This window comes from Lycium barbarum, chromosome 5 (genome assembly GCF_019175385.1).
Source record: "Lycium barbarum isolate Lr01 chromosome 5, ASM1917538v2, whole genome shotgun sequence".
Lineage (NCBI taxonomy): Eukaryota > Viridiplantae > Streptophyta > Magnoliopsida > Solanales > Solanaceae > Lycium > Lycium barbarum.
This window is the reverse complement of record NC_083341.1, coordinates 85,846,684-85,860,255: the sequence shown is the minus strand read 5'-3', so window position 1 is coordinate 85,860,255 and position 13,572 is coordinate 85,846,684. Positions and strand designations below refer to the sequence as shown.

General features: G+C 35.0%; 1 protein-coding gene across 1 annotated transcript; it reads right to left on the bottom strand.

The window, feature by feature from the left end:
• Positions 1 to 394: 394 nt before the first annotated feature.
• On the bottom strand, positions 395 to 7,853 carry LOC132639548 (probable protein phosphatase 2C 6). Its single transcript, XM_060355988.1, has 4 exons — positions 7,652 to 7,853; positions 7,219 to 7,389; positions 3,444 to 4,383; positions 395 to 1,084 (listed from the first exon to the last, which is right to left on the bottom strand). The coding sequence occupies exons 1-3, from the start codon at positions 7,851 to 7,853 to the stop codon at positions 4,082 to 4,084; spliced, it is 675 nt and encodes a 224-aa protein (XP_060211971.1). The 3' UTR covers positions 395 to 1,084; positions 3,444 to 4,081.
• Between the last annotated feature and the right edge of the window lie 5,719 nt (positions 7,854 to 13,572).

The window sequence follows — 13,572 nt, the reverse complement described above, 5'->3', positions numbered from 1 at the left end:
CACTGTTACATAGCATGGAAGAAGGAGAGGTAAAAAGGCCAATTCTTACCACTTATCAATTATGTAAATTTGGCCATGACATACAACAATGGTGTTTGTCAAAGAGAAGAAAAAAGGAGAAAAGTAGCTTGAATGTGAATAAAAAGACTTGAAATATTATATTACTAGATGATAGAAAAAGATATTGAAACAATTCCTGAAAATTTGTTTTACAGGAAAAAGCATTATACCATAGTCTAGGTTTGAAGTTTTGAAAACTTGCAAAACAGTATACGGTGGCTTAACATCTTTAAAAACACTATTAAATGAATTATGACAGAGGGCAATAAGTTTAAACTTATAAATATACAGAATTCAGACCAATCTAAAAGCAGAGTGTATATACACAGACATATATTAGAACATCACAGAGATTTATAAATCAATAATGGTAGGCATGGTTTATTCATCTCTTACAGAAACTTGATTAGTCTGTTTGCTCTTATTCTTCTCAATTTCAGAACCTTTTTAAATAAGGTAAAATAGTTGTCAAAATTTAAGACCCTTTCTCCAAAAGTGCTAATGTGACTCATCCATAGCAAGAAATAAATAAAGGACCAAAATCTTTCCCATATGTTCTTTCGAGATGGGTGTTCCACGTATCTAAAATGCAATAGCCCTGGCATACTTTGACTCAAAAGAAAGGTGAAGGATTTGGCAACAAGCAAACATCTTTCCATCATAGTTGCAAAGGTTCATACCTTAACTACCAACTGGTCGCTCCTCTAGTTGAAGTAGCAGCTCCTTTTTCTTTACCTAGGTTATACCTTCGTAATACTCCATAATGAAATTGTTTCTACTCTCCCCAATCTTCACTTTACACCACGCCGACTCCCCTTCCGTCATAAGGCGTGGACGAAGGCAAACTCACTCTTGCGTTCAAGATCTTCACACCAGGTTCTTTTCTGAATGATTAGAAAGACCAACTCTGGCACCAGTGAGAACAAGATGGTTAGATGCCAATTGAAAGAGTGGCACTAGTTCTTGCTCCAGTATGGAAGTTTCATTGACGATGTACTATGATAACTTTCTGTTTTGTCAAGGCCTGCATATAGTGGACGAACAAACAGAATGATCAAATAGATGTTTCACATATAAACCTACCTTGTCGAACATTGTTGGACAGAAACCCCTTAATTAATGATTTCCTTTGTCTTTTTCGCTTTATCAAACAGGGTTTCCTTATAGGATTACCAATTACTTTGATGAATTACAAATTTTGAGCATTTTGGTAGCTATGGGAACACAAGTCCAATTTACTCCTAAATAGTATCATTAATAGTATCCACATTCAAGCTCCAAATGGTAATCACGAAGTTACTTAATAGCAAATTAAGTAAGTTAATCGAACTTGCATTCCTTAAGAAGTAAGAAAATCAAATGGTATCATAAATGAGGGAGATGGCAGTTTGAGGTATGAAATACTAAAATGACTTATATTTTCTTTCACTTTCCAGCTTTTTAAAAAAAAATGCAGTTTATGATATTGCCACTAATTCCATAAAAGAAGAGAGGTGTGAAGTAAGACGACCAAAACCAAGAAATCCTCTAATTTAAAAGCAGTCGGCCTGTGGTGGTGTTTTAGGAGACTGAATAAAGTTTCTATCAGGTGCTTCCCATATAAGAGCAATTACCAGTGTCAGAAGCTGACTATGAGGTCCAATTAGCAAATACCACAAAGTGTTCAAGAACTAAGCAGTTGCAACTTTTATTGGGCTACTGAAAAATATTGTCAAGCATTGCATCCTCTGTGAAATTTCACCTATATATATTTATTCTTATTATTTTATTTTTGTACCGGAAATCACGAGGACCAGTGGCGTACGGTTCGAAACTCGGTGGATAATTGGTCCGGCCCTCTACCCTTCTCCACTTAAATACTAGGCTTTTGCCCGCGGTAGGATTCAAACACATGACGTGCGTCTAACCCACATATCACGTGTTGCACTCTTAACACTAGAGCAAAGCCCTGTGAGCAATTTCACCTACATCTATCATAACCAGCTTTTGACAGACTGCCTTTTGGATGTCCTAAACTGGTTGATTTTCCATCTCTTGTTTGAGACATATCCATGGTGTTCCATCTTTTGTTATTTCTGACTTATAAGTTATATATCATGTAGAATTTCTTTTATTTTTTAATTTTTTTTAATGATTAAATCATGCAGAAATTTCAACATATTCAATTTTGAACATTATAAGGTCCAAAAATACTCCTAACGTATGGGAAATGGCTCACAAATACCCTCCATCCATCTATTGGTCCAAAAATACCCCTCCATCCACCTATTTGGTCCAAAAATACCCCCAACCTATTTTTTTGGCTCAAGAATACCTCTCAAACGAAAAAAAATAATTATTTTCCTATTTCGTTTTTATATAAACATGAAATACAAAAAATATATATATATATTTATCCTATTTCATTGGTATATATATATATATATGTATGTATGTATGTATTCCTATTTCGTTTTTATATAAACGAAATGAAAATAAAATTATTTTCCTATTTTTTTATATAAACGAAATACAAATTTTTTTTTTACTATTTCATAGATATACCAACGAAATGCAAAAAAAATAATAATAAAAAAAAAAAAAAATATATATATATATATATATATATATATATATTTTCCAATTTCGTTTTTATATGAACGAAATTAAAAAAAAAAAATTATCCTATTTCGTTTTTTAATACACGAAATGCAAAAAAAAAAAAAAAATTATAATTTCCTATTTCGTTTTTTTATTCACGAAATGCAAAAAAAAAAAAAAAAACAGTTTCGTTCATTTTTGTTGATTAATTCACGAAATACAAAAAAAAAAAAAAAAAAATTGTTGCATTTCGTTGATTAACTGACGAAATGCAAAAAAAAATATATGTGTCCAAAAAAAATTTAGATTAAATGGGTGGGGTTTAATTTTTAAATTAAATAATATATGTGTCCAATCAAAACAAGCCACGTGGCATTTTAAAATTGAAAAAATACCATCAAAATTAGGGTGTTAGTTTGAGGGGTATTTTTGAGCCAAAAAAATAGGTTGGGGGTATTTTTGGACCAAATAGGTGGATGGAGGGTATTTTTGGACCAATAGATGGATGGAGGGTATTTGTGAGCCATTTCCCATACGTTAGGGGTATTTTTGGACCTTTTCCGTTATTTTAATACACTTGATGTAGAGCTTCTGTCAGTACTGGCATAATAAGTGTTAGTCAAGTTCACTCCTAGGTGTTAATATATAAATCTGTACGAGACAAAAAAATGGGACTCAGGAGTACTTCTCACAGGACTTGGAGAGAAAAAAAATTCACCAGAACATTTTACCGAGATCCCTGCTTCATGAAAGACATTCACACAATACTGGATAAATAAATGAAATCAATAAAAGATGCATACCTTGACTCAGTTTTGAAGCTTACGAAGCCTCTGATCGGATGAAGCTTCTTTGCCGAAGAGCAGTTTCTCCAATATGTAAGCTGGAAAAGGAGATGAAAACAAGCCCTCCCTAATACTAAAGACCATACCTGTTTGTCCAATGACAGTCTCTTACTAACCCCAATCTGAATGAAGTGATTGGGTCAAGGAATGCATCATGAAACCTCATTTCTGTCTCCGTTACATTTTGGGCCACGGCAAACTGTGAAAGGAGAAATATGTAGGATAACTATTTCCATGTGACATCCACTTTGCTGTCCTGTATATGAACCTGGAACTCAACAGACATTCCACTGAGGTTCACTAACCGTCGAATTTCTACAATTTCAACGAAGCTGAAAATCAGGAGCGACCCCCAGCACTTCTGTAGCCAAAACAGTTACTGCAGCTGCAGGATGGCAGTCTACCACTAGTCAGCTTCATACAGGTCAGCTATCATGGTTCAACATGAATAACTTCTTAATCAAGCGCAAAGACAGCCAGTCCTCTGTACGCATTCTAGAAGTACCTATGTTATTTGTACATTTGTATCTAACAACCATTACCAATAGATAGAGCAGCAAGAAAAGAAACCGCGGGCTTCATTTGCTTCACTCGATCTATGGATTTTGCCGCCTTTTTCTCTTTGCTTTTAAATCAACTACAATAATCGAAATGTTATCTGTACTATTTCTCCCAAGAGATATTTCAGTCAAGCTGTCAGCAACTGTTTGAGCTGCAGGAGTCTCATCATCTGACATAGATCTGCGACGCCGTCTTAAAATGCGACGGGCCACCTCGTCATTTGACATGACATCCCAAAGACCGTCACTGGCCAGTATCAGACACTCGTCTTCATCACTCCTTGTTGTGAAAGTTATTTCAGGCACAGGAATAATCCATGGTCTCAAGTACCTATCACCTTAACCAAGAGTATCAAAAGGAAGCGATCAAGTACATTCACACTAGGCTTGAGATGATGGAGCTGGAGGCTCTGACTTTAAAAGGAAGTGAATTTGCCCTTTCTAGTTTCTACTTTACTGAAAAGTACATTGAGATTAGTTGTCTCTTGAGTACTTCACATTTTGAATTTAAAACTACTCTGTTCTTGTAACTTCTCTACTGCAGCTTCACTTTACCTTACTTTCACCAATGGAGGAGAAATAATTTAAAAGCATAAATGTAGAAATCAAAGAATGAGAGGAAATATATGCTTTGAAATAGGGAATTCCATTATCCACTGCATGACACAACTAAAAGTATTTCATCATGAAACTTACCAACACGTAAACAGAATTTCAGGACTTACTAGAATGAAAAATCTATAACACTGATGCTATGTAAGTTTGTAAGAATTCTACAACATCTCCTCTTTCCTTTACCAAAGCATTTACATCCAAATTCCTTATCTATCTATATTTATTTATTTTGTTGATATGGTAAACACCACCCAAACTCCCCTAACCAAGAGCTCCACAATGGCCCTTCCTTACTTTGCTCCCTTTTGTAACTAACTTGAACCCACAATCTTTAGTTTTTTTTTTTTGTTTGTTGATGGAGGGTCCTTACCACTAGACTATCCCTCTCTTGTCATTATCTAAACCTTTATCCGAATCTATTGAGACAAATACAAATTTTCCATCGGCAATTGCCCCCAAAAAAAGTCGTCTCCTGCCACCATCAAAGAGAGAAAAGAAGAATTAAGAAGAGGACTTCATATTCTCAGCTCTAACGCAAAAGGTAAGTGTAGCCGATATAGCCCCTAGACTTCTTTGGAGAGCTTGGCAAAGAACTAAAAGTCAAGTCTCTTAAAATAGAATTAATAATAGGGATGCCCTCAGTCAAGACTTCTAATGGAACCCAGCCTACAACTTATTCTCAGCACTAAAGGGATTACTCTCTTCCCCTCCAGAACCATCTAATCTCTATCCCTTATGATCTAGTCCTTGCACCTCCAACCAAATTGTATTTTCCCAAGTGGCTCATATTAAAAAGGAAAGTAATTGAAGGCAACAAGTGCTATCATAACTGCTGTTTGCAACCTAAATGATGCAAGAAAGAAAAACAATAATAGAAGTGTAAGGGCCTTCTCCTTTTCTAGGTAAGGTTTGCCACCTTTCAGAATTCACGAGTAAGAAGGTACAGAAAACAGCGCGAAGTAATTATGCCTGAAATATATGGAAATCACCATTTCTGTTAACATTTAATGGTTGTGCAAAATAATCTAAGTCATACAAGATATAAAACAGGTTAAGTCAAGCCACTAGTTTTTTTGCATATCCTTTCATGACACTTGATTTTCTTGAGACGAATGTGCTATCTAGTTGTGCAGTGAAGATAGTCATAGTCCCTTGATCCTTAATGATGGGAAAAATGATCCATGGAGTTCAGATTTAACCTACTGCTTATCAGACATACACAAGAATTTGTGGACATTGCTGCTAACTCAATGACAAAGTAATCGATATCCTTAAGTTGTGAAAGTTGAAACCATCAAGTTAGAAAAAGAATTAGTCTGTATTACATACACATTCAATCAACTTGTTGTCAATCCAAGCTTCTGGTTAGGAAGGATAAAATAACTAACTTCAAGAATATAGTTAAGCATGGCCATAGTGTTGCCAAAGGCTCGTTGAGGCAAGCTTAAGTCCTGAAGCTAGGTGAAGCCCATGTTACCAAATTGCCTAGGTGATGCTTTAGTGCAAACACCACGACACATGTTGCTCATCCACTGACTCTCTCTTTAAGAGGGAAGTACTAGCATATAAATTTAGTTCGTAAAATCATACATTAATTGTCAGCCAAATGTTATAAATGAATTATTTAGTGACTAGGAATCAGAAATTAGAAATTCAGTATAGGAATACTAGTCACTAAACTTAAAATATAATCTTCACATCAGAATTAGAAATAGAAAATGGTTATTGAACTTTACTCCAAATAACTGTTATTTCAAAATTTCAGCTTCACTATAGTTTTTTGAATTCTTTCGTCCAAATAATTGTTGTTTCTGTCTATAGTTATTTTACCTTAATTAGCGCCTTTCTTCACCAAAGGCAATCCTTTATCGAAACTTAAAATATAATCTTTACATCAGACTTAGAAATACAAAATGGTTATTGAACTTTACTCCAAATAATTGTTATTTCAAAATTTCAGCTTCACTATAGTTTTTTGAATTCTTTCGTCCAAATAATTGTTGTTTCTGTCTATAGTTATTTTGCCTTAATTAGAGCCTTTCTTCACCAAAGGCAATCCTTTATCGAACTTTGAACTTAAGGCCCCTTCAGACCTTGACACTTTTCTGCTCTTTTTGTCTTTGACAACTCTTTTTAATCCATGTAATAGACATGTATTAGTAAACCTATTGTCAGGCATCACAACCAAGATATCCTGCTCCTCGGGAACACGTGATCATTCAAAAGCATCTCAATGAATTAAAATAAGATATTTCTTTCAACAGGTCATGCATTCAAGCAGAGAAATAGGATACTTATTTATCTTATCAACCAGGGGAAATCACTTCTGAGTGCAATGACAATAAACGGAGTGTTTAAATTTTCTCACCAACTGAAGGAAATCACGTTTAACTGCAGTAGATGGAATGTTTAACCTTTCTCCTCAGGAATTATAAGTTTCTCTAGACAAAATGAGATTCATAGACAAGAAAGATAAGACAAAATCGCTAATCAAGAGGAAACACCAAAAAGGCAAACCACAGTGAAGTCTGTGAAGAAAGAATGGAGCACAAAAATACCTATAGCTCTGGACATTGCAAGAACTCCAAATACTCTAGCGCCATTCCAGTTTATGATTTTTCCTCCTTGTTCTTCAATTCTTAGAAGTTCATCTTCTCTTGTAAAAAACAAGAAGTGCTTGTCTTTAAACCTGGTCAATGAAATTAAATGTGATGGTAATGGATCTGTGCCTGATCCGAAACATTAAAGAAAATTCTAAGAAACCATGGTAAAGAAAAATGTTTCATAGCTTCATTTTAATTTGCCAAAAGCATCCCAGGTAGCAATATTTCAAAATCATATAATTAATGATACTAAAAGACCTTATGATTGACAGTTAGGCAATTGCATCAATCCCAGTAGATACAAGAAACTAATGGGACCAAAAGACCTTCTGATCGACGGTTAAGGCAATTGTATCAGTCCCCCTGCAAAGCACTGCCCTCGAGTAACCACAATTAGATGCTATAATCTGGCAACCACATAGAATGGCCACCACAGCCGCAGATCCAACCATTTCCAGTGATGGTGCCTCAATGAAAATTTCATTATCTACTCTCTCAAAACTTCTAACAAATGCTGCTTCCCACTTTTTTTGCCAGTGGTGAACATCATTTGTTTCTTGGTCCAATTTTTCTGCTACAACTTCATGCATCCTTTTCTCACAAAATTCGGCCACCTATGAAGTTTTAGAAAGGTTACAGATATCTCTTCAGCCTCTTAAACAAAGTGATATTTCAAGTACTTCAACCTTATAAATGGAAATAGAGGCATCTAAAATGTTGAACAAACAGCATACAGAAAGTCGGAACCTAAAAAATAAAATAAAAATACAAAAACTAAATAGAATTTACTGCTGCATTAATTAAGTATTCTAGCTTCAGTATAAATGTGAGACAACATTTGTGTTTTCCGTCAGGATTGCACTAAAATCAAGTATAGTTAATCCTTGTACAAGATTTCAAAGTAATGTAATTCACTAAGGGAAGCAAGTGAAAAGTGGCAGATGGTCTAAAAACAGATTTCTGGAATGAACAATGGTTAGGAGAAGACAAGCTGAGAGCTCTCTTCCCAGATCTATACATCATAAGCCTCCAAGAAAATGCCACTGTTTCACAGATGTGGAGTATTCACTGGTGGAATCTAATTTTCAGAAGAGCCTTAAATGATTGGGAGGTTGGTAGAGTAGCAAGTTTGCTCCAGGTACTGAACTCTTTCCAAGGTATTTCCAGTGGCCCTGACAAGCCAACTTCGAGTCTGCATAGCAAGGGAGTCTTCGCTGTAAAGTCTGGCTACCGGAAGACGAACAATAACCAGTCACTGACTGTAATCTGGCCTTGGAAGTTAATTGGAAAGTAAAAATCCCTCAAAGTTTCTTGTTTTACATGACTGGTGATCAAAAGAGTCCGGAATCAAAATGCCTCAAAAAAAAACATTTTGAACCAAAATACCCCAACAAAAAAAAAAAGTTACTAAAGTACCTATAGCGCAGTATTTTACTGCGCTATAGCACTAACGGAGACGGAGACGGACCCGTCAAGTCCTAAAACGCAGTAAAATAATGCGCTATACGAAATACTGTCCGACCTATAACGCATTATTTTACCGCGTTATAGGAGGGAGAGAACTCCTATAACGCAGTAAAATAATGCATTATAGGAGTCTCCCATTTCCATTCACTCCTTTTTAAGTAATTTATCTTTTTTACGTAGTTTAGCCGTATATTAATCATGCTTTGAGACTCCGAAACTTCAATATTTTATATAGAACTCTAGTTATATTTGTACAAATAATAAAATAGGCTCAACACATCAAGAATACGTGATACTTTGAATTGTCGTTTTAATAGTTGAAAAGTGCTTGAAGTCCTTTTTTGTTTGAAGACTTGTAGTCATTAGCTTTAAGTTATTTATCTTTTAGGGTTTCGTCTTATTTTTAAATTAATGCTTAACTTTATTTCGAATGTGTCACGTTTTTTTTATTATCAATAATAAAGACTAATGATAATATTTATAAATATGCAAAAAATATATAATATTTACGATAAATTGTACAACACTAATGTATATACACTATCGAGGATGGGTCCCACATGTAGTATGCCGGAGACTATCCCTAGGCCTAAGGCTCATACCATCCCCACCGCCCTCGCCATCGTCTCCGTCGCCCTTTTTCCTCTTAATAACTGGGCGCTCCAAGTCGTGATCATCTCCTCTTCCCCTAGCCCTTGCGCCCTTAACTAGAACGTGCTTCTTCTTGGGATCTTGTCCCGCTAGCACGTGTTGACACCCAATTTTGTCCCGCCTCTCCTCAGAAATACCTATTTACGCTTCTAATATTTTTGGCAAATTAAAAAATATATTTATATTTTTACTATAATTATTAGTCTCTTATCAATATCGGCGTTTCATTATTCTATTACAGTTACTAGCTATTATTATTATTATTATTATTATTATTATTATTAGTTCAAATACGAGCCCAATTCACCCCCAATATTTTCGGATTAACCCAAAACAATTTTCATAGGCCACTACCCATTTTAATTCACCCCAACCCAATTTTCAGACCAGTCCACATTTTATTATCAGCCCACATTTTAATACTCAGCCCAACATTTTTCATTCCAGCCCACATTTAAAATCGACCCAGCCCAAAAATGGACCCGACCCGTTTCTTAATTGAATGAAAACGGGTAGGGTTCCCTCTCCCCTTTCATTTCCCTCAGCCACGTCGCACATCCCTTGACCCTTCTCTCTCTTCTCCCCTCATCTCTCCCTCATCTCTCCCTCTCTCCCACGCCTCTGCCGCTCCCACTTCCCTCGGTCCCCCACGCCGCTCCCTTCCACTTCCCTCTGTCCCCCACGCTTCTCTCTCTCTTCTTCACAAGCTCAAACCCTAAATCAGCCTATAAATATTCGTTTTCATCATCCATTAAAGGCGGTTCTGGGATCATCTGAAACCCTCTGAAATAAAGAGTTCTGAGTCACCCAAAGTTTCCAAAATATCAAATTTGCAGTGGTTGTGATAGTTCAGAATATCGAGTCGAAATACTAAAACAATTTTTTTTTGTTTTTCGTCTGCTCTGTTGTTGTTGTAAATCCGAGCCTCGCAAGCTCGGATTTGGTAGTTTCGAGGTAGATCGGAGATTCGAGGCCTCACTTCGCTGCACCCGAAGAAGGTAAAACCTCTTCCTTATCGTTTAGTTTTCAGCAGTTTAAGAGGTGTTTATATGTTTATATGCTAGATTCGGTTTATGTTTAGTTAGATATGCTTCTGTGTTAGTTTTAACATGTGGTCTTTTTTTTTTTGTGTTTATCTGCAGTTGTTTGTTCTGTATTTGTTAGTTGAGATTGATATTTTGTCCTTGCTGTGTTAGTTAGTTTAAGATTGATAGTTGGTTTTTCATGTATCTGTTAGTTTAGGTGATTATTTATGTTAGTATTAATCAATATATGTTGTTCTAGGATTAATGATAGTTAACATGTGCCTAGCTAGATGTGGTTTAGCTATAATTACTAATGTTGGTCCTGCCCTGGCTTTGAATTACAAGTTAAGTGTTTTAAAATGTGAATGTTCATTTTCAAGAAAGGATTGGGAAATGGACATGTGGTTGAAGTGGAAATCTAAAACTACCTAATTAAATAAATTTGTTAGGCATTTCCTTTTTTTTTTCTTTTTTTTCTAGTCGACGTGATTCAAGACAAATCAGTTTATGAAGATATGTGCTTCCCTCCCAACTTATTATGTTTGTTTGCTTAAGAGTATTTCATGTCCTGCTGTTAGGATTCAAGCTTGTTAGTTTAATACCTAGTAGCATTATTGCAATATGACTAGAGGATATACATTCCCTTGTTAGAAAGTATGCCTCTAATTAAATCTATATTATGTGGGCTGTTCTGTTTTGGATCTGTATACAACAGTACCTGATTTTCTTTAACTTGCATATCTTAGCATGATTTCCCCCTTTGTTTGTTCCTATTTAGTATGATTGGTTTCTGTAGAATGTTAAGGGGGATAGGCTCAAGATATTCAGTTTCATACTCATTTGAATGTATATCAGTTGGCATATTTTTCAGATTAGTTGTATTTAATCACGCATTATCTCGCTATTAGTTCAGTTGCTAGAATGGTGAATATCAATCTGCCATTTAACATGTTTAGCTTATTGTCTTAGCTTAATTATTAGATTAGTCTTGTTGTGTTTTCTAGTTTAATAATTGTCGCTATGTGTGCAAATCAGTTCATTTTCTTGGTACTGTTTGGCTTAGCCTAAACCTATCCATGCCTAATTTAGCAGGTCTGCGAATCTGTTCAGGTTTCCTCCCTATTTAGTGTGATTGGTAGCTTGGTTGAGCATGTGTAGTCACTTATCCATGACTGTTCAGTTTGTTCGTGTTTAAATGTTGCTTAGCTTGATTAAATTGTAGTCAAATATAGCTTATTCAAGCCAGTATGAATCAGTAGAATGATTATGGGTTTAATGTGAAGGCATAACATAGCTTGCTCATTGATCTTGTTTGTTAGTGAAACTCAGAACATCTTCTCTGTTTGGGTCATAAACCTTTAAGTTCAACCCTTGGCTATTTAAAATTTGTGTTGGCATTCTGCTGAAGCTTGTGATCAGTAGTTGAAACTCTTTGTCGAGATCAGTTAGTGAATGTGTGAAGTTCTGTTATGTGATTGAAATCTGAAGTTCCCTCCTGAAACCTGCTATGGTCAACTCTTTCCCTATAAAGATTAATAAGAACTGAGTTTATTTGATTGTTCATTTGATATGATTCGATAAATGGCTTCGCTGATATGTATTTTTGAAGAAGAGAAAACTGAGTAAAGTCCACTCTTAAGGGTTGAACACTGTCACTTCTTAGAATATGTTTGATCACAACCATCTCTAATTAATTCTTTAAACCCCTTGTGTTCTATTCCAGTTAGTTTGGACAAGCATTTGGAAGAACTTAGTTTTAAAACAATGGAGTTAGATTCCTTAGTAGTGGATGCTTACTTAACGTTGCTTGTATGTTCTTCTGGGAAATTAAATCATGAACTTCTGCATGATAGCTTAGAGATGTTCAGATAAGTTGGCTTTTTAGTTAAAGTGTCATTGTAAATTTCCTTGAAATCTTGAGAACGTCATGCCCATTACGATCGTTTTATATTGGTGTGAGTTCCAATCAGTTGTGAATGTGTATGTATGAGATATACATAAATTATGCACAGCATATACACAATCTGTTTTGAATTTGTATTTTTACATGTTTAACCTTATTCATCGATTAGATACTAATCCTTTTCCTTTCATTTTTTTTATGCATGACCATCATATACGAGTCCGAGGGACTAGTTCTTCTTCCACATTCGGTGTTGGGCTAAAAGCCCAACGAAATCTTCTCGGGTCATCCCCCATCAGTCCATCCGCAACAGCATATAAAAATTATTATTGGGCCAAAGCCCATACAGCAGCAGCAGGCCGCGGCCCTACAATGAAAATTACTGGGCCGAAGCCCAATAGCATGAATAGTTCGCAGCAGTTGGGCCTGAAAAAATGGGCCAGATCCATTCAATGTTCTTCCCCCTCTACCTTATTTTATTGTTGTGTATTTTAGATTTGCTTTGTATGACTAACCTTATCTTATTTTATTTTCTTAACTTAGATGAATCCTAATGAATTAGTAGGTTTAATTTTAGTAATGGATAGTTAGTTTAAGGAAGACTAAAATTAAATCCAAAAGATGACGCTTGGAACAATTGATTTGCAAAATAGCATGACTATATACTTTAAGTAAAGGGAATCATATTTTATTCTTACTATCATAGACATTTCTAAAGCGTCACTAATACGCAAATATAAACTCAAGCATATTTTATAAACGTTGTTTTCAAGATTCATCCAATTATACATATTTTTAGCCGAGCATAGTTAAATAAAGTTAAAAAGAGAGAGAAAATCCATCATCTTTCTCATTCTATTTATAAAATAAGTCTATGATTTTCTACACCACTATACCCATATGATGTAATTTTATTCTAAGTTTAAATTGGCTAGGTCTTCTCTTAAAAGCTTGCAAGTCTCATTTTTAAAATAGCATTTTTTATTTAAAGCCTTAGCATATTTTTTAAATCTTATTTTAAACAGCGTTATCATATTTTTCTTTAAAACCTTAGTAACATTATAAGTCATTTTCTTAAAATTTAAGCATCTTATTTAACTTTAATTAATTAATCTAAGTTTGGTCGGATAAGCGCAGTTAACGGATCCTAAAGGATGCCTAACCCCTTTCCTTTAGGATAATATAGAACCCTTACCTAGAATCACACTGATTAAGCAGACTATTAACGGAGGTTTAGTTAGCTTTACCTTGGTTAATAATTAG

What these genes read in the sequence shown, in the direction of transcription:
- LOC132639548 (XM_060355988.1), bottom strand. Translation starts at nt 7,853, where the DNA reads ATGCATGAAGTTGTAGCAGAAAAATTGGACCAAGAAACAAATGATGTT. An exon ending in GATTATAGCATCTAATTGTG is followed by an intron (nt 7,390 to 7,651) that starts GTTACTCGAGGG and finishes GTTTCGGATCAG; the next exon opens with GCACAGATCCATTACCATCA. An exon ending in TGCAATGTCCAGAGCTATAG is followed by an intron (nt 4,384 to 7,218) that starts GTATTTTTGTGC and finishes CTCTTGGTTAAG; the next exon opens with GTGATAGGTACTTGAGACCA.